The following is a 23,496-nucleotide window of genomic DNA, read 5'->3' as shown; positions in this document are numbered from 1 at the left end:
TCTCAGCAAACTTTATTTCAGAATTATGCTAATATCATACAGTAATCATTGATTGAAGTTGAAACTATGGGAAGTATATAAAGTTTTAATAACCTTCTCGTGAATTTTCATTAGTGTTACTCTTCCTTATTTATTCCACTTCCAGTATTCCATGGTTTACATAAGATTTAATTAGGTGATGATGTCTCTGCTAAAGGGCCTGCAGTCAATAAGACAGGCAGACAAAATTTATGTCAACAGAACATTTGGGTTTTCAAGGCTTTCATCGAGTGCTGCCCCCTTCTTTGGAGCCTCTTCTTTTCATTCTGTCACATCTCTGAAATTCATAACTCTTTATCTACACCTTTCTTGAGCCACACTGGTATTTGTCCATGATGACTCTATCTTTGTCTCATCCACCCTAAACTATAAAACAGGCTGTCGGCTGAGACTGAGATTCACTTATTTGTGTTTCTCAGCACCCCCCACAGTACCCGGCACACACAATAGGTGATTGATTGTGGTTGTGTCAATCAGATAGGATTAAATTAAATGGATAATTGAGGTTGTGCCTATAAAATTGAAAGCTTTAAAAATTCAGAGATGAGGCAAGTGGGGAGTGGGTTAAGATCAATGTTTTGGGGGAGATGCTTAATGAACACTGTCCTTTCTTGGAATTACAGAAAATGAAATGATAAAGAGGCTGTGGGAGAACATTATGGATAAGAGCAAAGACCTAGGGGAAAGAATAAACTCGAAGAGGGGAAAGGTAAGGGCTGAATTTAAAGGGTCTATGTGGAGGACAACATGTCAGGTATAACAAGTGGGCAGTGAGATGAACCAGTTTGGAAAACAATACATTTTAGTCCAATTAAACGTGATGTAATGACCTGATACCAAGTGAAACTGTCCCATGCGCAACAGAAAACCTGGAAATCGAGCTAAGGTGAGAGGGAGATGTGGGAGCCATCAGCATAGAGGAGCTAGTTCTACATGAACAGGGATGTAGAAGGAGAAAGACAGAGGGCTGAGGATGTAAGTGTTGCCTTCATCTGGGACAAAAAGGGGAAGAAAGCTAACAAGACAACAGAGAACAGGTAATTAGAGATAGTACAAGAAAGCCCAGAGTGTGCAGGGTTATGGAAATCAATGAAGGTTCACTTCGAAGGAGGAGCAGGTATCTATATTAGCAAGGCAGGAGGAGCAGAGAGATTGAGAGGAGAGACTCCCTGCTCTTTGAGCAGTTTCTGTAGAAGCAGTTTCTGTTGTTCCTTCAGGCAGTTTAGGAAAAAGGGAAACAGAACATTCTATTCTGATGAGGGTGAAAGCCAGAGATAGCAGTGAACTCTGGGGAGGATTCTCAAAAGAAAACCTAGGCAATACCATTCAGGATATAGGCATAGGCAAGGACTTCATGACTAAAACACCAAAAGCAATGGCAACAGAAGCCAAAATAGACAAATGGGATCTAATTAAACATAACAGTTTCTGCACAGCAAAAGAAACAATCATTAGAGTGAACCAGCAACCAACAGAATGAGAAAAAAGTTTGCAATCTACCCATCTGACAAAAGGCTAATATCCAGAATCTACAAAGAACTAAAGCATATTTACAAGAAGAAAACAAACAAATCCATTCAAAAGTGGGCGAAGGATATGAACAGACACCTTTCAAAAGAAGACATTTATGAGGCCAAGAAACATGAAAAAAGGCTGATCATCACTGGTCATTAGAGAAATGCAAATCAAAACCACACTGAGATACCACCTCATGCCAGTTAGAATGGCCATCATTAAAAAATCTGGAGACAGCAGATGCTGGAGAGGATGTGGAGAAATAGGAACATTTTCACACTGTTGGTGGGAGTGTAAATTAGTTCAACCATGGTGGAAGACAGTGTGGCGATTCCTCAAGGATCTAGAAAGAGAAATTCCATTTGACCCAGCAATCCCATTACTGGATATATACCCAAAGTATTATAAATCATTCGATTATAAAGACACATGCACACGTGTGTTCATTGCAGCACTTTACAATAGCAAAGACCTGGAACCAACCCAAATGCCTATCAATGATACACTGGACAAATAAAATGTGGTGCATATATACCATGGAATACTATGCAACCATAAAAAAGGACGAGTTCATATCCTTTGTAGGGACATGGATGAATCTGGAAACCATCATTCTCAGCAAACTGACACAAGAACAGAAAACCAAACACCACATGTTCTCACTCATAGGCAGGCTTTGAACAATGAGAACATATGGGTGCTAGGGGAGGGACAGCGGGGAGTAGGGAGGTTGCAGAGGGACAACATTAGGAGAAATGCCTGATGTAGGTGAGGGGGGAATGGAGGCAGCAAACCACCATGGCACGTGTGTACCTATGCAACAATCCTGCAAGATCTGCACACGTACTCCAGAACTTAAAGTATAATTTTTTTAAAAATTGCCAAGAGCCCTGTAGTCAAGGCAAGGCAAGCATGGGTATTGAAGGCCAGGTTTCCTGCATGGCCTGCCCTTGGTGGGAGTCTCCCAGAAGGACATCCTTCCCTGTCTACATCAGTGTTTCTGGTGAAGCATAAAGGCTTGGCTCAGTCATTTAATTCATTTTATTCTCCTAATGAAGGGGTATTTTTATGAAACAGCCATGATGAGTAATTTACAGTGCATGAATATGAATGAGAAACATTTACTATGCCAGAGAAATAAAGTTTATTGGGAAGTAATGGAAGTCTCCTCCTTGCATTCCAGAGAATGCCAAAGAAGAAAGGAAAACAGGAAATGCGACACGTTCTGGAAACACCCTAAATAGTAACTGGAGCTCAGATTACAGGGAGCCGAACATCCTTAGGAACAAAGAGTCTCGACCTTCAACAGGAAGAAGTTGTCCAGACATTGGAAGCTGATGATGTGTGTCTTTGCTTGTTGGGTTGGGAAAGCTTTTCAGCATTCTGGAAATAACACAGTAGGCAAGATGAGGTTTCTTGATGTCAGCTGAGCTCCAGAAAAGGCAGGACTTGAGGATCTTTCCTGTGCTTGATCTAAATGGCTTTGTAGATGTCTTCAAAGAGGATACAAGCTTTTCAATTACAGCAACACTTTTGAGAGGTGCCACAGGGTCCACAGGAGTTGGCACTAGCATTGGTGGTGGCACATGGGTTGCAGGGGAGCCTAGGAGGACAAGGAGGTTTAGAGTGGATAGGGAAGGAGAGGGGAGAGAGCCCTAATAGGGTGCACAGAATACCTTGGGCTTAACGACACAACCTATGAATTCTCAGTGGCTGGAGTTAGTTGGAATCAAGTTCTTTTTGTTTTGTTTTGTTTTTGAGACAGGGTCTTGCTCTGTTGCCCAGTCTGGAGTGCAGTGGAGTGATCTCAGCTCACTGCAACCTCTACCTCCAAGGTTCAGGCAATTCTCCTGCCTCAGCCTCCCAAGTAGCTAGCATTACAGGCATGTACCACAGCACCTGGATAATTTTTTGTATTTTTGGTAGAGATGGGGTTTCACCATGTTGGCCAGGCTGGGCTTGAACTCCTGACCTCAAGCAATCCACTCGCGTCAGCCTCCCAAAATTCTGGGATTACAGGCATGAGCCAATGTACCAGGCCAGAATCAAGTTCTGACTATTACCAAATCCTTCTCCCTTTCCCAGAATGCTATGTTCATAGGTGGAAAAATTGTCCTTTTCAAAAATATTATCTCATGCTCTTAGGCTCTCCTGGAACTTTTTTCCTAATTATTTTTGAGATGGAGTCTCGCTCTGTCATCCAGGCTGGAGTGCAATGGCGAGCTGTTGGCTCACTGCAACCTCTGCCTCCCATGTTCAACTGATTCTTCTGCCTCAGTCTCCCAAGTAGCTGGGATTAAGGCACACATTGCCATGCCCAACTAATTGTTTTTGTATCTTAGTAGAGACAGGGTTTCACTGTGTTGCCCAGCTAGTCTCAAACTCCTGAGCTCAGGCGATCCACCCACCTCGGTCGCCCAAAGTGCTAGGATTACATGCGTGAGCCACTGTGCCTGTGCTTTCCTGGGAACTTAACACGATGTGCCTTACACAAATGTTATTCCTATGACTGGCCAGGCCCTACCACCACTCCTCTGTTGTTAGCCCCCCGAGGCAGGGGCTGTTCCCTTAACTTTGGCCTCCCTTTGCTTAGCTATCACAGATCACTGGACACACACTGCACAGTTAATGTGTGTTGCCTGGCTAGTTGCAAATATGGCCACCATTTGTGTGCCTGCAATATCCCACCATGCACATCCCTCCCCAACATTCTTTGCCCCATACTCACTTGCAGTCCTCGCTCTCCAGCAGGCTCCGGTATGTGTTGATCTCACACTCCAGCCGGGCACGCACGTCCAGCAGCACCTGGTACTCCTGGTTCTGCCGCTCCAGGTCACAGCGGATCTCCGCCAGCTGGGACTCCACGTTGCTGATCAGGCTCTGCACCTGGGACAGCTGGGTGCTGTAGCGGGCCTCGCTCTCAGTCAGCGTGTTTTCCAGAGAGTTTCGCTGTGGTGGGGAAGATCAGGAATGTCAGAGAGCTGCTCCTTCAAAGCCTTTCTTCATAGGATTCCAAGGAAGTCACAGCTCCAAGAGCTAAGGAGAGCATGTGGTCCCAAGGGCAGCCCTGGGACTCTGCCTCCCAATGTCCCATCGCTCACCAGCAGGGCTGAACAATACACACCAGGTTGTGCTGGGCCTGCAGCTCAATCTCCAGGGCATTGACCGTGCGTCTCAGCTCGATGATCTCTGCCTGGTAGGACTGCAGCTGCTCTGAGCTGGACACCACTTGCTTGTTCAGCTCCTCGGTCTGAAACACCCAAGGGGAGAAAGGATCAGACCCTGCCTCCAGGGCCCTGGGGTGGTCCTCAGGTCCTGAGTGACTGCGTGCTTAGATGCTCACCTGCGTGGCGAACCACTGCTCCACTTCCCTGCGGTTGGTGTCCACCAGGGCCTCATACTGACTCCTGGTCTCGTTCAGGACCTGGTTCAGGTCCACAGCGGGGGCAGCGTCCACCTCCACGTTGAGGCGGTCTCCAAGCTGGCAGCGCAGGGTGTTGACCTCCTGATGGAGAAAAGAAAAGGGATGAATCTATGGCAATGGATCTGCCATCTTACCGCTCCAGGAAAATGAGCACCATGCTGCCCAAAAAGCACTAAAAGGAATATTCTGATCATTCCCAAAGAGTGACACACACATTTCATAGCAATAAACTCAAACAGGGATCACATCAATTGTCCCATAGAAACTGAAACGACCCCACATCTTCTACAAGACCAAGTCTAAACTCCTTGGCATATGCAAGTCCTTCATCGATTCCCATCACATCTTCACTTTCATCACACCCTTGTAGGTACTACATGCCCAGCCATACCCAGATATACCCTGCTCTGCCACTTCTGTGTCTTTGTTCAACCTTTTCCCTCAGTCTGAAACACCCAAGTACTGAACCTCTTTGCATCTGAGAAGAATTCCCCATCTATCTCCTCTTGGGCAGACTGAATTATTTCTTTTATTTATTTATTTATTTATTTTTGCTTTTTTCTTTTTTTTAATTGAGATGGAGTTTTGCTCTTGTTGCCCAGGCTGGAGTATAATGGTATAATCTTGACTCACCACAACCTCCACCTCCCAGGTTCAAGTGAGTCTCCTGCCTCAGCCTTCTGAGTAGCCGGGACTACAGGCGTGTGCCATCACGCCTGGCTAATTTGTGTATTTTTAGTAAAAACAGGGTTTCACCATGTTGGTTAGGCTGGTCTCAAGCTCCTGACCTCGTGATCCACCCACCTTGGCCTCCCAAAGTGCTTGGACTACAGGCATGAGCCACCATGCCTGGCCCAGACTGGACTCTCTATAGAGCATACTGCTTGTACATCTCATATGGTAATTGTTTCACTCTGCCTTGTTTATATCACTGCGTTTACATTGCTGTCTTTCCATACTAAAGTGTGAGCTCTTTGAAGAAAACGGCTATGTCTTATTTCATTTTTATCCCTCCATCCCTACTAGCAAATTTAGGACCTAACATGACCATCAGAGAGCAGAGCTCAATGAATGATGTCCATCCTCAGCAATCCCAGCACCTGCCTAACCCTCAGCCAGCCGCTGGAGAATGAGCAGCTCACTTCACTCCTTGATATGGATGTAGCACCTTCACTCTCTGAGAATACCTTGAGTTCTTCAGAGAAGGGTCCCAGACCAGAGATCCAGGCAGTAATTGTCTCCTGATTCTCATAGCTTAGCTCTGAGTCCTGCTTTTGCAAATTTTTTTCCTACCTCCTCATGGTTCTTCTTCAGGCACAGCAGCTCCTCCCTCAGGGACTCCACCTGGGCCTCCAGGTCGGACGTGCAGAGGGTCAGCTCATCCAGGATCCTGCGCATGCTGTTGATGTCCGACTCCACCAGCCGCCGCAGGGACTGCTCCGTCTGGTACCTGCACGCATTGGAGTGGGAGGATAAGTCAGGAAAGAAAACCACCTTCCTCTATTATGTGTTGCTTGGGTAGAATTGGCCTGAATCTTCTTGAACTTACACCATTTTCTGCCTCTTCTCTTCCACATGTTTCCCTCCAGCTGTGCATGGATAGAATGGAGAGGTTCCCTGACTCACCCTGACACCACAAGGAGCCCAGGGGCACTCGTGAGATGAAGTCTCTCACTGTGCTGTCAATTTTGTTAGCTAATATACCACCAAATCAGTTCCCAAAGAAGAATTCATTTCAATCTCTGAATCATGTGGTTTAAGAAACACTTCCGAAAAGACTAGTATAGACTGAAGAGCAGGCAGCCCATAAGCCTGGATCTCTGTTTGAAACTGATTTTACATAACCAACCCTAAGAGGAAAAAAGGAGAGAAATGGCCTTCTCCTCCCTTCCAGGCAATATTAGGTCCCTAGGACCATGAAAGAACCACAGGGACCTTGAACATCTGGCCCCAGAAGTTCAACATACTTGGTTCTGAAGTCATCAGAGGCCAACTTGGCATTGTCAATCTGCACCACCAGCCTGGCGTTCTCAGCCTTGCCACACAGAATCTGAAAAGAAATTTCTCTCATGAGGTGCACTTGAACTTGAGAATGTCTTACTGCTCAAAGACAGCCAGCTGCTGCCGTGGCCCCACATGGCCCACCCCCTCACCTTCTGCTGGAGCTCCTCGATGGTCTTGAAGTAGGACTGGTAGCTGGCGCACAGCAAGGGCTCCTGCTGCTGGGACCGCTCCTGGATGAGGCTCTCCAGCTCCGCGTTCTCCCGCTCCAGCTGACGCACCTTCTCCAGGTAGCTGGCCAGGCGGTCGTTCAGGAACTGCATGGTCTCCTTCTCGCTGCCATTGAAGGAGCCCTCACAGAACCAGTTGCAGTTGCTCACGTTGGCGGGGATGTTGCAGGCCCCGGGCAGGGTGCAGCCGTGGCAGCTGGGGGGCACGCAGGGCCGGGAGGAGCAGCTGGTGTGGCAGCTCAGGCTGGGCAGGCAGCAACTGTAAGACATGATGCTGGGACGGGTAATGGAAAGGCAGGTAAGCTGCTGGAAGTGGATGTGAGCAGGTTTGAGTCTCTCGTTCCTCTGCGGTCCTTTTATACCATTAATGGTGGGTGGGGGCTTGGCATGCAGCATAGTTTCCTTTCCTAATGCTTCAGCTAATTTTTCTCCAAAATATGCTAGTTAGATGCTTCTAAAGAGTCCCCCCTCATCCCATAAAATTATTCCATTCAGCTTATGTCACACCAGGCTCTTCCTGGGTGCTAGTGATTGGTGAAATCAGAGTTTCATCAGACGGCTTCACAGGAGGGAGCATCATCATAGCCCCAAAAGGCTGTCCGCATTACTCAGAGGGGAGGACAGCCGGAGACATGGGGTGGAGTTGTTTGGGAATCAGGGATTCCTCACCCAGGACGTTCTGCCACTGTTCTTTGTCCCTGGAAAGACAGCTTTGAGAGAGAGCTTTGAGAGTTCCTCTTCCAGGTAACTCTTTCCTCCCGTGTTCATCCATGTCTCAGTATTCAACTTGTTTTTGTAGCAGAAACTCAACCTGTATTAGCTGAAAGGATCCTGAGCCTTACTATTGGGTGGGGTTTAGGGAACTTGCCAACACGTGGAGAGATTGAAAACAATTGCATGTTCATGGTCGGGAAATGAGAAAATAAAATGGAAACCAATGGAATGGATGGGAATACGCCTAAAAGGGGCATCTGCAAACAACAGCCCACAGGTCAGGTTCACCCTGCTGCATTTTTGTGAAACAATGGTTTTTTTAGTAGAGACGGGGTTTCATCATGTTGGTCAGGCTGGTCTTGAACTCCCGACCTCAGGCGATCTGCCCTCCTTGGCCTCCCAAAGTGCTGGGATTACTCACAAGGCATGAGCCACCACACTTGGCCCTCTACTATAAAATTTAAAAGACAAAAGTATTAAAAATAGCTATAACTGTAAAAATAGGTTAATGGATACACAGTATAGCAAGATGTAAATCGTGATATCAATACATAAAAGGTGTGTGGGGGAGAAGCAAAAGTGCAGATTTTACATGCAGCGAACGTTGTTATCAGCTAAAAACAGACTGTTAAAGCTGTACATTGTTTTATACAAGCCCCATAATAACCACATGAAAATACCTGTAGAAGATACATAAAAAGAAGAATAAAAACATATCAATACAAAAATCCATGAAACACAAAGGAAGATGACGAGAGGAAAAGAGAGACAAAAGAACCCTGAGAAAGACAAAACAATTCACAAAATGGCAATAATAGGTCTTTCCCTATCAATAATTTATTGAAATGTAAATAAAAGTTTCCAATCAAAAGACATGGAGTCGCTGAATGGATTTTCAAAAAAGCAGCAAGGTCTATCTATATGCTATCTAGAAGAGACTGGCTTTGGATTTAAAGGTACATATAGGCTGAAAGTGAAGGAATGGGAAAAAAATATTTCATACAAATGGTGACCAAAGGACAGCAGGATGGCTGGCCATCAGACAAAATAGTCTTTAAATCAAAAACTCTCACAAAAGGCGAAGAAGAACATTATTTAATAAAGTGACATCGTGTACAGGGAACATCCATAAGGCAATTAGTGAATTTCTTAGCAGAAACTTTGAAGGACATGGGATAATATATTTAAAGTGCTGAAAACAAACAAACTGCCAACCAAGAATATCATTCCTAGCAAAATTATCCTTCAAATCTGAAGGATAGATAAACAAAAGCTGAGGTAGTTCATCATCACTGGACCTGCCTTACAAAAAAGTCAAATGAAGTTCTTTAAGTTGAAACAGAAGGATGTTAAAAGTAATATAAATGCATATGAAAGTATAAAACTTGCTGATAGACATAAATATATTGATAAATATAGAATGCTGTAATACTATCATGGTGGTAGGTAAATCACTCTTTTAATTCGACTATAAAGTTTACTTATTTATTTTTTTGAGACAGAGTTTCACTCTTGTCGCTCAGGCTGGAGTGGAGTGGTGTGATCTCCACTCGTTGCAACCTCCGCCTCCTGGGTTCAAGCAATTCTCCTGTCTCAGCCTCCTGAGTCTCAGCCTCCTGAGTAGCCGCAGCATTGTCCTTTTCAGTACTCAGAGTTCCTTCTAGCACCGCCAGCTGTTCACAGTGCCAGGGGACTGGGCTTTATGACAGCACGACTTGAGGACTAGTTTTATCCCTTTTAACAAATTGTAAATAAGTGGTGGTCAGGAACTGTGTCTTTCTTCATGTCTCTCCCCATCCCACCACCCACCATCTGCACAGAGTAAGTATTCAATAGGCACTGGTTGGATTGAACTGAGAAAGTCCAAAGGATCAAATAAAGAGTTGATGGGGTCTCTAAGACCCGGAGTCGAGGAGGGAAGAGAGCAGCCGCAAGACCAGGCTGACAATGATCGACCCACACGAGGGAAAGGGGGAATTCCTGGGCATAGCAGGGCAGGGCAGAGAGTCTCTTGGCTGGGAAATGTCTGAGCCACCAACAACCCAGAATAATACAGCACTAAACCCAAAAGTTCTGCTGAAAAAAGATGAGTTTTCCAGAGCTTCTTTCCAGCCCCCAGCTCATGCCTTCTCCATTCAGATTTGGATATAAGCAGCTCTGGGAGCCGCCCAGGTCAGAAGGAAAATCTAAAAAAGGCCAAGGTGCAGCACTTCAGCACCTCCACCCTCCTTCCCACAGGCCTGCCTGCCTCACTCCTGGGTCCAGGGTGCCAGGTTAGCCGTCTGCCACTGCCCCCGCAGGACATGAAACTGCTCTTGTAGCCAAGAGTCAGGCCATTATATGGTCTGTCTTTCAAGTGGCTTTTTATAGCATACTCAGGTGATGAGCACATTGAAACAAATGAATACAAATGAGAAAGGCGTCTGTTTTGCCAAAGAAATAACATTTATTAGGAGGTTACAAGAGTTCTCTGGGTGAGCACAAGAAGGAACAGACCCCCGGGAAGGAAAGAGTGAGCAGGACGGGCTGGAGTAGTTGGGGAGGCTGCAGGCTTTGGCTGCCTTACTGGGGCCACTCCAGCCATGCAAATGATGTTTTCAGGCCCCTTTTGTTGAACCAGAGCCAGGTCACAGCTCTGGAGTCCTGGGACCTGCGTCCTTGCTCCTCCGGCATTAGCTTCTAGCGCACAAAGGAGTTGCAGGGTCCACAGCGGGGACGTGGAGCACAGGGTGTGCAGGGGACAGGAGGGACGCAAGGGGTGCAGGGATTGGAGACACAGGGTCCGATGGCCTTGCTGCACGCGTTGGTTGTGGCACAGGGGTTGCTGGGCAGACTGGAGACAAAGAATGATGTGGAAAGGTGAGTTAAGGGAGATTTTAAAATCAAATGCCAGAGAGATCCCCAAGGGTAAGAATGCCTGTCAGGACTTGGCCTGGCCTGGAACAGAGAAGGCACGGGCTCCCCTGCCACAAAGATAACTCTCAAATTGTGAATGGTCCCCCTGCCGTAGAGCAACCAAGGTAGACAGAAACTCTGAAACTCTGATGTCTACTCTCAAATCCGTTCATACCAAACTGGTAACATTGGGTGAGTCATTTGCCTTCTCCAAGACCCAGTTTATTTTCCTATAGAATGCAGGGAATTCTGATCCAGCCCACCTGGTGGTAATTACAAGATCAAATTAGGTAGTCTGTGGGAATGTACCCACTACACAATACAGTATTGTAAAAGGTAAGGCATTAATCCCATATCATGCAATCATGCATGTTATCATAGTAGAATGCAAAGACTTGGCTGTGCAATTTCAGTTTGTACATCAAACAACTCTTGCTACCAAACCATTTATGTTTTAAATGATGTCCATATTATATTGTCTGAGTTCTGTTTGAGCATGTCTAGTGTGAAGGCATAATTTCCTTTCCAAGGTATGCAATCTTTGCATGGTGTCTAACTGAATAGTACACTCACATGTGCATCGCTACATCAAACACCTCTGCCCAGCTACTCACTTGCAGTCCTCACTCTCCAGCAGGCTCCGGTACGTGTTGATCTCACACTCCAGCCGGGCACGCACGTCCAGCAGCACCTGGTACTCCTGGTTCTGCCGCTCCAGGTCACCGCGGATCTCCGCCAGCTGGGACTCCACATTGCTGATCAGGCTCTGCACCTGTGACAGCTGGGAGCTGTAGCGGGCCTCGCTCTCCGTCAGCGTGTTTTCCAGAGAGTCTCGCTGTGGTGGGGAAGATCAGGAATGTCAGAGAGCTGTTCCTTCAAAGCCTTTCTTCACAGGATTCCAAGGAAGTCACAGCTTCAAGAGCTAAGGAGAGCGTGTGGTCCCAAGGGCAGCCCCGGGACTCTGCCTCCCAAAGTCCCATCGCTCACCAGCAGGGCTGAGCAATACACACCAGGTTGTGCTGGGCCTGCAGCTCGATCTCCAGGGCGTTGACCGTGCGTCTCAGCTCGATGATCTCTGCCTGATAAGACTGCAGCTGCTCCGAGCTGGACACCACCTGCTTGTTCAGCTCCTCGGTCTGAAACACCCAAGGGGAGAAAGGATCAGACCCTGCTTCCAGGGCCCTGGAGTGGGCCTTGAGCCCTGAATGGCCACATGCTTAGATGCTCACCTGCGTGGCGAACCACTGCTCCACTTCCCTGCGGTTGGTGTCCACCAAGGCCTCATACTGACTCCTGGTCTGGTTCAGGACCTGGTTCAGGTCCACAGTGGGGGCAGCGTCCACCTCCACGTTGAGGCGATCTCCAAGCTGGCAGCGCAGGGTGTTGACCTCCTGAAGGAGAAAATACAAGAGTTACTATCCTGAGCAAAGAATGTACTCTAAGGAATGGCATTGCTTGTTGAAGCCCTGTTAGTCTATTTTCTCAGAAAAGAAACTCCGAGGGGAGCAGTCTGTGACAGCTCAAGGCACTCCATGCAGCATAGCCCCCTCTTCACCATCTGCTATGCCATGGCACTTGGCTTCAGAAAAAAAGTTTCCAAAGATTTGCTTGGATGCCACTGAAGGATGAACTAAGTGATGTGCAGCTTTACCAGTTTATAGTTGGTTGAGAGAACCTCAGAATGCAAAAAAAAAAAAAAAAAAGGCTGTACAATTTCAGATTGTATATCAAATTGTATATCAAAAACCTCTTGCAATCAACTAAGAGGTAACAGCATGTCATGGCCCCTCCCAGGAGAGAGAGGAAGAAGCTCACAAACATTCTTCACTAATACTTTAAAAGAATAGAGGCTTGCATTTATAAGGTTTAATTTTTTTTCTTGGCCTTTGGCAAAAAAATAAAAAGATTTTGCACAGCAATGGTAGGACTCAATCTATAACTGTTGATCAATTTCAAGCATGTGGAGCTGCTCTGGGCAACTCAGATAATGTGCTTGTTTCAAGTGAAAGATGTTTCCTGTCTGGGAACATGAATAGGTCTTGTCTCTCTCCAGTTTTTCTTTTGCCATGATGTTATTAAAGGAAACTCTCAGCCTTGTACTCATACTCTGCATTCTGCTGTCCCAATTCACTAAAACCACCCTCAGCTAGAGGCAGAGTCAGGCTTGTGCATTTCTCATTTCTAGTCTCACCTGCTCGTGGTTGCTCTTGAGGCACAGCAGCTCCTCCTTCAGGGACTCCACCTGGGCCTCCAGGTCAGACTTGCAGAGGGTCAGCTCATCCAGGATCCTGCGCAGGCCGTTGATGTCCGACTCCACCAGCTGCCGCAGGGACAGCTCAGTCTGGTACCTGCACAAGGACAGGGTCAGAGCACTAAGTGGTAGATCTTCAAGACTCATAGGAATGATTTTTGATAACCTCATTTGCCTTATCTTTCCACTTTCTGCAATGAATAGGCCCAGGGGACAGAGGGTTCTGGAGGCTCCATCAATACCCAATATTCATCTCAAAACAGATTGATTTGAGTCCTCATCTATTTTTGTGATTTCTTTGCTTGGTTCTCCCCAACCCTCTGCAGAATCCTTCACAACAGGTGGGTAGGTCTGTTTTTCAGTACAGCCATGGAAATCCCTTTTCTTTAAAGACTGAACAGAAGAAATGGACACTAGTGCGAATTCCAAACAACTCACTTGGTTCTGAAGTCATCCGCGGCCAGCTTGGCATTGTCAATCTGCACCACAAGCCTGGCATTCTCAGACTTGGTACACAGGATCTGGGGAGTGAGAGGTTGCTTAGTGAGGACTGAAAATAAATATGAAACCATCAACTTTTTAAAAATGACGTAAGAAGCCATTTTGAAATAAAAGAGGAAGCAAGAAGTATGACGGCACAGAAGCAAGAAACACGCTTCTCTATCACAGACGGAGAATCACAGCAAACTCTCTTGCTTCAAGATGACAGCCATGCCCCTCACCTTCTGCTGGAGCTCCTCGATGGTCTTGAAGTAGGACTGGTAGCTGGCGCACAGCAAGGGCTCCTGCTGCTGGGACCGCTCCCGGATGAGGCGCTCCAGCTCCGCGTTCTCCCGCTCCAGCTGACGCACCTTCTCCAGGTAGCTCGCCAGGCGGTCGTTCAGGAACTGCATGGTCTCCTTCTCGCTGCCATTGAAGGAGCCCTCGCAGAACCAGTTGCAGTTGCTCACGTTGGCGGGGATGTTGCAGGCCCCGGGCAGGGTGCAGCCGTGGCAGCTGGGGGGCACGCAGGGCCGGGAGGAGCAGCTGGTGCGGCAGCTCAGGCTGGGGAGGCAGAAGTTGTAGGGCATCGTGCTGGGAGGTAGGGAGTGAGTGCCTGGCTGAAGACAGAGTCTAAATTCTCCAAGCCACAGAGCTGTGGGTCTCCTTCCTCTAGGGAGCATTTATATCCCACTGCAGAGGGTGTGGACACAGTATGTAATGTCTTTTTTCTTTTTATTTCTACACTTCTTTTCAAACACCCTTTCCTTCAGTCTGTTATTTGCCTTCCTCAGAAGAGTCCCTTGTCCCATAAAATTCTTTACTTGGGCTTCTTGCTAAGTCAGGACTCCTCCGCAGACAGTCCACCCATGAAATCACAGTTCTGTGGTAGGCCTTCAAAGAAGCTACACAGTCCAGCCCAAGTATCTGCCCTCATTAATTGAGGTGTTGGTCTGTCCAGGGACATCCTTTCGTCATAATTTTGTCACAATCCTACAGGCCCATAAACATACTCATGTCCTGGTCCACCTGGCATTTGGGAGAAACATGGATTGGTTTGAGGAAGAAGTTGCATCAGGAGGCCACAGTGGACCGTCTTTCCCTCTGCATTTAGACAAGAGCCTTCAAATGCTGGAGCATCCCATATCTTAGAAGCCTTAAGGTGGATGACTAGAATCAATGGAGGACACGGCTGAAAAGATTGGACAGCAATTTGTGTTTAACGGGTCTATGTAATACTTCCCCTGCCCCCACCACTGCATATTACTTAAGAAAATTGTAGAGGAGAGAATTTTAAACACAGAGGCTTTGATCATTAGTTTGAGAACAGAAGTTCCAGGGGTAAGAGATCATTTTGAAAGAAGGCTGAAAAGTGCAAACTGAAAGAGCCATTAAAAATGCATTTAAATGATCTAGGAGAGATATTTAGGGGCAGATGTGAGGGAAAGGAATAAAGAGGTGTTTGTCAAACGCTTCCTCAGGGTATCCGTAGTATCGGAACAGAGTAGATGGGTATGTTAGGAAAGTCGGTGATCGCACAAAGGGGCCTCCACAGGCATGAAATCACTTATAGTTGATCTTTAAACTTCATGTGAATTGACCCTACAGTCCATAATGTATCCATGTTGGCTTTCATGTTTTTAAAAAGCTCCCTTTAAATTTCCAGTTAAACTTTCAAATATTTTGCCCAATTCTCTAAGAGAAATGGATACACCAGAAAGATGTACCACATTCTGTCATGGGCTTCCCATCTCCAGCCTGACTGGAGATGCCACCTGCTTTAAGAACCAGAGGTCTGAAGATACCAAAGGAGGTCTCTATGGTTGTGTAATTAAATCCAAGGGCCTGGGCACCAGGAAAGAAAATGCCGAGCACAGCATGAGCAAGGGGATTTTGCAAGGCAAACTGGAGTCATTTAGGGTTGCTTTGGAAGATGAAGGAAGGCACCAGAAGATCTGAGGAAGAGGTAGCTAAAGTTCTGAATATATAAAAGTTGCATAATTATAGGCACCGTCAAATACCACCTGCATCTCAAGAGGCAGCATCCCAATCTCCACTGTGGCTTTGGCTGCCAGCCAGAGCTGCCGTTTTATTCACAACTTGTTGGAGTGTTTCTCCCATTGAGCTTTCATGACAGTATTCATGTTGCACTCTGCTTGAGTCTCAGATAAAAGGTCCTTCATCTACACTCCCCAAGACCATTATCACTGCTTATTATAATGCCATTCAGATGAAAAGCCCTATAGCACTACAAAGAAGACCGACTTATAATAAAATCAATACTTCTTTGTTTCCTTGCAAGACAATTAAAGGGAGAGAAACAGGCAAGTCTAGAGGCTGGTACCCCTGAGACTCTCCAGAGGAAGGACGCAAGGCTAGGCGTCCTGTGGGGAGCTTCTGTCTCATTTCATCTGGGCTTGGGATGAATGGAAAGTCTCATGCACCTGATTGATGACTACTCGCTTGTAGATGACAGCGCAGGCCTTTTGCTTCCTAACTAGTCAGCCTGCTCCAAGCACTGGCTTTGCAGCAATCAGCTATTTCCCCAGCCCTTTCTTCTTCCCCAGCCAGGGAGGCTTTAACCCAAGCCCAAACTAAATGCCAGCAGTATTCTCCAAGCTCTTGGGTCCGAGCTACTGATTGGCTGGCATAGCCTTATGGAGACTGTAGTCAAAGAAGAACTCTCAGTATGAGAAGACTCAAGGATTGGGTTGGGAAGAAAGAAAAAATAGAATTTTTGTACAATGCAGAGAGATCAGAGGAATGGAAAGAGATGGAGACAAGGAGAGATAACAAGAAAAAGAAAAGACAAGGAAGAAACTTGGGAGGTATCCTCAGAATCATGCAGCATATTGACAAAGTTAGCCCAGCTTCCAAGGGGCTAACCTGGAGAAGGCAAAGCTGAGAAGAAGCCAAGACAAAATAAGCAAATAGACTGGAGAGTGGCCCACCCTGCTGAGGGTCCTGCGAGGCAGAAATGAAGATGGCTCATACAAAATCTGTGGACACAGGACTACAGCTCCTGAGGTCTCTGAAAGAAGTGACACTGTGCCAAGGTGTCCAGACTGAAGCATCACCTCTGTGATCCAGCCTGAGATTTCTTTGTGGCTGAGAAATATACTCCCATCTACACATAGCATTGTGAAGTCTAAAAGGAGCGACACTGCCTTTCCTGAAGGAATAAGTTGTGCGGAGAGAAGAAAGGAGAAACGAAGCAGGGAGAGTCAGTTCTGCGCTGGCTTCAGGTCATGGCCAGTTGGCAGCCACACAGAAGATACAGGAGAGAACAGAGGACCCCTTTTTCTCCCTGCTGGTTGCCCTGCAGAATGTGAACTGGCACAAGAATTCAGGATGGGGATCGCAGACAGACTGGCTGGTGAGTAAACACAGTGCTTCCACCTCTTGTAAATCTAGCCTCTTTCTTGCAGTGTTTCCAAGATCTCAGTGGGCTGGGGTGGATTCGCTCCCTGAATTAGTGGGGAAAATGGGACCCCAGGGTTGTAAGATCCCCATGACCTCACACAGGTGAGGGATAGACTTCATGTATTCTCTTGGTTTCCTAGTTGGAATATTTGCAGATTTTTTTCATTCAAGGAGAAATTGCGCAGTCAATGGACAATGAAACCCACATTCATTATTTAGTTCAGTTTACTTCAGAACACATTTGTTAAGCAGCTTCTCTGTGCTGAGCATAAGACTAAGCTAAAACAGAAGAATCATAGTTCTGATGAAAAGAAAAAATGTCTTTTTGTGAACAATTCTGGCCAAGATGGGTCCCCAGTATGTATGATAAACAGCCAGAAGTTATGGAGATGAGATATTTAGAAGGTGGAAGATGGACATTTAGAAATATGCTTGCATTCAAGGTGAATAGGAAACTGGTACTGACCACAGTGGCTTGCATCTGTAATCTCAGCACTTTGGGAGGCTGAGGTGGGAGGACCACTTGAGCCCACGAGTTCAAGACCATCCTGGGCAACATAGCAAAACCCCTTGTCTAGAAAAAAATTCAAAATGAGTTATAAAATTAGCTGGGCATGATGGCGCATGCCTGTAATCCCAGCTACTTGGGAGGCTGAGGCAGGAGAATTGCTTGAACCTGGGAGGCAGAGGTTGCGGTGAGCTGAGATCGTGCCATTGCACTCCAGCCTGGGCAGCAAGAGTGAAACTCCATCTAAAAAAAAAAAAAAAAAATGAGCCCGGCTTGGTGGAGCACACATTGGTCCCAGCTGCTTGGGAGACTGAAGCAAGAGGATTGCTTGAGCCCAGGAATTTGAGGTTACAGTGAGCCACAATCACGCCACTACATTCCAACCCGGGCGACAGCAAGACTCCATCTAAAAATTAAAAATAAATGTAAAAACTGTATGCATGGCACTATGGGAATTAGTCACTTGTTGAACATCTACTGTGTGCTTGGCACAGTCCTGGGAGCAGGGGACATGGTGGAGAGTAGGGGTATGTCATGTCCCTGCCCCCCAGGAACTCGGAGTCCTGCTGAACAGACAGGTGGGTCCAGAGTTAGCATAATGTAATGTGATTGGGCCTTCGCCCAAAAACATCTCCTTCCCCTACCCAGTCCATTTCTTCCTACACCCACCCTGACCCAAACCCCATTCAGGGCGTTCCAGTCCAGCTCATGATTTTCAGCCACACGGTGAGGGGATGAAGCCTTTTCAGGTTACGCACTTGTATCCCAAATGGTCGTTCGTGCTTCACTCTCTAAGTGACTCACAGGCAGGATTCAGAGAACTGTTCTCATTAGAATCTTGTTCCCTTTAATAATCTAGTCTTCAGCCAGGCAGAGTAACGAGTTGTTTTGGTATCTGGTAGCTGTTGCTTTGGAGACCGCAGGAGGGGTGGTGGTGATGGCCCATGGCTTCAGCCCTGTGGCATCCCCACAGGGTCTGTGGGGGTCAAGGTAAGTTTCGAAGCAAATGAAAGAGCTTTTGGCAGGTGTAGAGTAAGAAATCATTCCAGGGATGTGGTGTGGGGCAGAAAAAGAAAAGCACCCACAGTAGATCAAGCGAATAGACAGAGGAGCTAGAAAGGGGAATAAGGCTGGTGGAGAGAAACGGAGGGAGTCCTGCTGGTGAGTGGACACAGTTGTGCCACCGCCAAGAACAGAGAGACCTCCTGAGGATGGAGGGCCTTAGAGGTCAATGTGAATGACTGAGGCAGGTTGTATGGAATGTCCAAGAACCAGGGGGGAAGGAAGGGAAAGGGAGGTTTGGATGCAATAACCAGCATCAAGCGGGGAGCTTCCAGGCAATGGCCAAAGGCCAGAAGCTGAATCTAAAATGCTGATGAAAGACAACACTGGGAAGGTCACCCCTAGGGAGATCCCAAACCCTAGGATGCCTTTCCCGTAAAACCCATCCCAGCATTTGAGAGTGGTCCGAATGTGAAGTTTTACCCACATCTTCCTCCAGCAAGGCCCTCACGGTTGGGAACAGGGAAAGAGCGAGGAACAGGAATGAGAAGACTTGGGCTTGAGGGCAAGGCGCTGCCAAGAACTGCCGTAAGGTGCGGAGGGGTCATTTCACCTTCCTACACCTGTACTTCTCCCTCTGCACGATAGGGACTGTGATGCCTGCTCACCTCTCTCAAGGTTGTTTGGGGCCTCCAACTGGATACAACACAAATACTTTAACAAGTACTTTGTAAATGGTGAAACAATGAATATCTATAGGGATTCTATTTCTCTTCTTCTCTTTCTCAATAGACAAGGTGATTTTACGATGGCAGGAAGTGAGCTGAGCTTCTTTGGCAACTCCCAGTTTATTAAAACTGCCAGGGTCTTCAAGCTTCAAGATCCTGTGAGATACTATAGAACATTCCTTCCTTGTACATAAATTTCATTCCTCTGTGGCATACATTCTCAGAAACGTTTCTTCTATCGTAAACATTCTCATTTCCTTTAAGGAAAGGAATCAAAACAATGGGGTCATTATGATTCTATCATCCTGTTGACAAAATCTACACTTGGCCTCTATAAAGCACAGTGGTTAAGAGCACAGTTGCTGAAGGCAGGCTGCTTGAATCTGAATCCTTCCTTCACCACCTAATAGCTTTGTGACCTTGGACATGTTACGTAACCTCCCTGAATCTTGGTTCCTTGTCTGCAAAATGAAGAAACAATAGCATTGGCTTCCTAGGATTGCTGTAATGATTAAATGAGTTTACACATACGACTGTATCTATAAATTAGACCAACTCCTGGTTCATAGTAAGAGCTTGATGGATATATGCTTCTATGACGATAATGATGAATGAAGCTGTATGATACGTGATGATGATGATGATGATGATTCTGGTGATGGTAATGGTAATAATGAGCTGTGCGGTTTCCAGGGAAACTCTTCACACACAACAAACGCACGCACACGCACATGCACACACACGCACATGTATGGTCTCATCAAAGCTAATCTTTTAATTAGAAATGATAGAGCATTGGATGTGAACTTAAGAAACACAGGTCAGTCACCCTGGGCCCCACTGACTCACTTTATGTCACCAGCAGACTCCCTCAACCATTGAATGACTCACCTTCTCTCTCTCCCTTACATGGGAAGGACAATGCTTGCCTACGCTGTCATGGTGCAAGAATAAGCCGGTTTATTTTGTTAGACAGCTTTGAACTTGTTGGATGAAAGGAGCTATTTAAGTACAAAGGAGGAGGTGAGGGCGGCTGGGCTAGGTGCTAAATTAAGACTAATCGAGATCGCTCTTTACTGTTGAGACCTTCTCTTGGGTAGGTGCCCAAGGGGTGTGTCACCTATGCCAAAACACTTTTACCACCTGAGAAAAAGAACAAAGAAGGGGAAGCTGTGGCAGCCTCTGACCCTTTCTGGGCTTACTATGCTGGAAATACAAATGTCTCTCAGGCAAATCCATCCTATATCTACATGAGCAGTGACCAACAAGTAGCACCCTGGGCTTGAGAGCAGTTGGAGGCAGAGCGACCAGATTCTCACTTAAGCTCCCTCCAGCCTTGGGGCTCGGGACTGTGGTCACTTCAGCACCACAGCTCTGTACCAAGAAAGGCTGAATTAAACCAGCATTAGCTGTACTTGTAAATTTTTCAGCTAACTATGGTGATTCAGAGGATTTGCAGAACAGAAAGGGAAGGCGAAAACCAGCTTCTAGAGTAGGTTTGGTGGTTCCACTTCAATGTCTGTGGTTTCACTGATCAAGAAGACTTAAAAGCAGAGGTGGGGGCGGTGGCCAGAAGACCTCCTACAACCATCTCAACCAGCCCCATCAGTTTCCTAAGTGTCCCCTCAACATCCCCACCAGTGATTCTGAAGCCTCTGCTTGTCTCCAAGGACGGGGAACTCACTGCTTCTCTTCTCTGGCCATCTGTGATCCTGAATTCTGGGGATGTGCTGATTCTCAGCCATGGCTATCAAAATATGGAGCTTTTGATTCATGTTCTATTGTCTGCAAATTCCAAGCAGGACAGTTGCCAGAAGGACTCACCAGTGGGGGTTACTGGGGAGGTTGGATGGGTCAGCTTGTTTGGGCCCTTCTAGACTGACAGAAATAACCACCATTAAACGTTTTCAGAGTTTCGCAACGTGAAAGAGAAAGGCTCCATCCTGATGGTGTGAGGGATTCCTCACTGGATGACATACCAAGAGGGCAAGACCAGCCCTTTCTGTAGAGGGTCTGGCTAGTCAGGGGGTCACTCCTCAAATAAACCCTCCAACCCAGTGGTTCTCAAACTTGAACCAACATCAGAATCACCTGCAAGTCATAATAAAACAGACTGCTGGTTCCGAAAATCAGGGGTGGTGCTCAAGAATGTGCGTGTCTAGCAAGTTCTCAGGGGATGCCAGTGCTACCGGTTGGAGGACCACGTTGAAGAGCCACTCTTCTAAACCTTCTCATGTCTAATTCATTTCCCCCTCAAAGCTTCCGAAGGACGGACTTTGGATCTGGTTCAAAGAGACTGGGTTTCAAGTCTTGACTCAGCCATCAGCTGAGAATGACAGCTGCTGCTTCTTTGTAGGGCTGATGCGGGGCCGGTGACACAGTGTCTGCGAAGCCCCAGCCAGCGCCTTGCTCACAATAGGCAGGTCATCCTAAAGCTCCATTTCAGTAACCTGTTCTGGAGCTTCTGCTTCATGTTCTATTGTCTGCAAATTTCAAGCCAGAGAGCTGCAGGACTCACCAGGGGGGCTTACTGGGGAGCTTGGATGGACCAGGTTATTGGGGCCTTTCTAGACTGATAGCAGTCACCATCATTTAATATTTTCAGGATTTTGCAATGGTCTGTAGTACTGCAGACCACTGACTTGAGCTCTTCCTTTGCACAAGGACCAGGTGGCTTATCCAGATAAAAGGGAAATTTTACTTAGTGTCTGTATTTTAAAAGCTCTGTCTGTTACTCTGTCTCCAAATACGTTTGGTCATGTCAAAGGTTGTGTATCTCTCCTCTGTGCCACTTTTCCGCAGTCCCATTTTTAACCCTGGTCTTCACTGGCTTTGCCATCTCCCAGAACGATTCTGGTGAGCCAGCCACAACCCCCGTCTACAGGAGCAGGTGGCCTAAGGAGTTCCCAGCAAGTCTCTCCACATGAGATGGAGATGCTAAGGCCAGAATGTACTGGGCCCATTCTGCTGCAGAAGTGAAGTCTAATAGCAAAATAAAAGCAAGAGTCCCTGCCCCATCTCAGAGAGCTCAGGAGGCAACAGAAGAGAGAAAATGGATCACTCAAGACACCTTGAGAGGAGGAAACACAAATCCAGCCACAGAGGCTGAGCTGCTAGACTCAAAAACCTATCTCAGAGCGGCACTGCCTGGCTGGCCAGGGAGGCAAAGCCCAGGTAGCAGGCCTGCAGAGTGGAGCCTAAGGAGCTGAAGACGCCTCCCCTTTCCCAGCACCTCGGGCTGAGTGTGTCAGTATCCAGTTGATGAGCAGGGCCCATGAGTGGCCCAGGGGCAGAGGGCACAGGCTGCAGGGGCTGGACTGGGGTTGCTGAAGGCTGGGATCACGCACAGGTTGCAGGGAAATCTGCATAGAGAAAAAAGGTATTTGAAACATTGGCATGAGAAGCATGTGAAAGACAAAAGTATATTACAGACACTTTAGAATTAAAGAGTGAAAAAAGACTTTAGACCTTAGAGGTCTCTCTAAGCCTGAAAAGGGCAATGATGTTCCCAGAGTCCACAGTGGAGCTCAGACCAGCACTCAGCATACCTGTGTGCAAGGCCAGGGTCACATCCCATGTGGAAGGAACACAGCAGAGAGAAAGGCCAGAGGAACAAGAGCCACCCAGATGTCGGCCACCGACTCCACTTAAACACAGCCCCAGTAGTGTTCCTTGGTGCTTAGAGGGGTAGATCAGCCCTCTTACTCTTTTCACAGAGCTATTATGGAACTAAAATCAAAGAGTATGCGCACATGCCCTTAGCAATACTTTAAAATGCTGTGAGCACAAAGATACTCGTTATTGGAATACTTCTTCTGGGGGGAATTTAGCAAAACCTAAATGCGCTGGGCACTCAGTATTTTAGCCCTCTGTGGGAGTGGCCAGCAACTGCGAGCGCAGCGTGGTCAGCAAAACAAACGCCATGACCTGAAAACTCCTGCACCCTCACCTACATCTAGGCAGGCATTAGCTTACCAGGTCTACTCGTAGCAAGTTTGTCTCCAAAGATGGCATCTGCAATGCCACCCCCAGCTGGCCTCCAGAGCTCCTTTTAGGTTATTCCCAAGAGACGTTCTCTTTGCACACAGTGTTGACATAGACAACAACAGGATACGTACTTGCAGTCCTCACTCTCCAGAAGGTTCCAGTATGTGGCAGTCTTGTTCTTCAGCCTGGCCTTCACGTCCAGCAGCACCTGGTACTCCTGGTTCTGCCGCTCCAGGTCAGCCTGGATCTCAGACAGCTGCTCCTCCACATTGTTGATGAGGCTCCTCCACAGCTGCTCC

General features: G+C 47.0%; 2 protein-coding genes and 1 pseudogene across 2 annotated transcripts; all 3 read right to left on the bottom strand.

Moving 5' to 3' along the window:
* Positions 1–2,679: 2,679 nt before the first annotated feature.
* KRT34 (keratin 34) lies at positions 2,680–7,611 on the bottom strand. The gene is made up of 7 exons (XM_032279732.1): positions 7,132–7,611; positions 6,946–7,028; positions 6,272–6,428; positions 4,898–5,059; positions 4,679–4,804; positions 4,283–4,503; positions 2,680–3,157 (listed from the first exon to the last, which is right to left on the bottom strand). The coding sequence occupies exons 1-7, from the start codon at positions 7,603–7,605 to the stop codon at positions 3,070–3,072; spliced, it is 1,311 nt and encodes a 436-aa protein (XP_032135623.1). The 5' UTR covers positions 7,606–7,611; the 3' UTR covers positions 2,680–3,069.
* Positions 7,612–10,345: 2,734 nt separating this feature from the next.
* Positions 10,346–14,214, bottom strand: LOC116552824 (keratin, type I cuticular Ha1). The gene is made up of 7 exons (XM_032279712.1): positions 13,792–14,214; positions 13,508–13,590; positions 13,010–13,166; positions 12,048–12,209; positions 11,829–11,954; positions 11,433–11,653; positions 10,346–10,756 (listed from the first exon to the last, which is right to left on the bottom strand). Exons 1-7 carry the CDS (start codon positions 14,137–14,139, stop codon positions 10,603–10,605), a joined length of 1,251 nt encoding a protein of 416 aa, XP_032135603.1. The 5' UTR covers positions 14,140–14,214; the 3' UTR covers positions 10,346–10,602.
* An 8,128-nt stretch (positions 14,215–22,342) lies between these two features.
* Positions 22,343–23,496, bottom strand: part of LOC116552599 — a 6,376-nt pseudogene continuing 5,222 nt past the window's right edge.

Source organism: Sapajus apella, unplaced genomic scaffold, assembly GCF_009761245.1.
Source record: "Sapajus apella isolate SASKATOON/1434 unplaced genomic scaffold, GSC_monkey_1.0 scaffold12, whole genome shotgun sequence".
In the NCBI taxonomy this organism is placed as follows: domain Eukaryota; kingdom Metazoa; phylum Chordata; class Mammalia; order Primates; family Cebidae; genus Sapajus; species Sapajus apella.
The sequence above is the reverse complement of the archived record's forward strand: the minus strand, read 5'-3'. Positions and strand labels throughout refer to the sequence as shown.

What these genes read in the sequence shown, in the direction of transcription:
- KRT34 (XM_032279732.1), bottom strand. Translation starts at nt 7,605, where the DNA reads ATGCTGCATGCCAAGCCCCCACCCACCATTAATGGTATAAAAGGACCG. An exon ending in AGCAGTGGTTCGCCACGCAG is followed by an intron (nt 4,805 to 4,897) that starts GTGAGCATCTAA and finishes TGGGTGTTTCAG; the next exon opens with ACCGAGGAGCTGAACAAGCA. An exon ending in TGCAGGCCCAGCACAACCTG is followed by an intron (nt 4,504 to 4,678) that starts GTGTGTATTGTT and finishes TCCCCACCACAG; the next exon opens with CGAAACTCTCTGGAAAACAC.
- LOC116552824 (XM_032279712.1), bottom strand. Translation starts at nt 14,139, where the DNA reads ATGCCCTACAACTTCTGCCTCCCCAGCCTGAGCTGCCGCACCAGCTGC. An exon ending in TCAAGAGCAACCACGAGCAG is followed by an intron (nt 12,210 to 13,009) that starts GTGAGACTAGAA and finishes TTTCTCCTTCAG; the next exon opens with GAGGTCAACACCCTGCGCTG. An exon ending in TGCAGGCCCAGCACAACCTG is followed by an intron (nt 11,654 to 11,828) that starts GTGTGTATTGCT and finishes TCCCCACCACAG; the next exon opens with CGAGACTCTCTGGAAAACAC.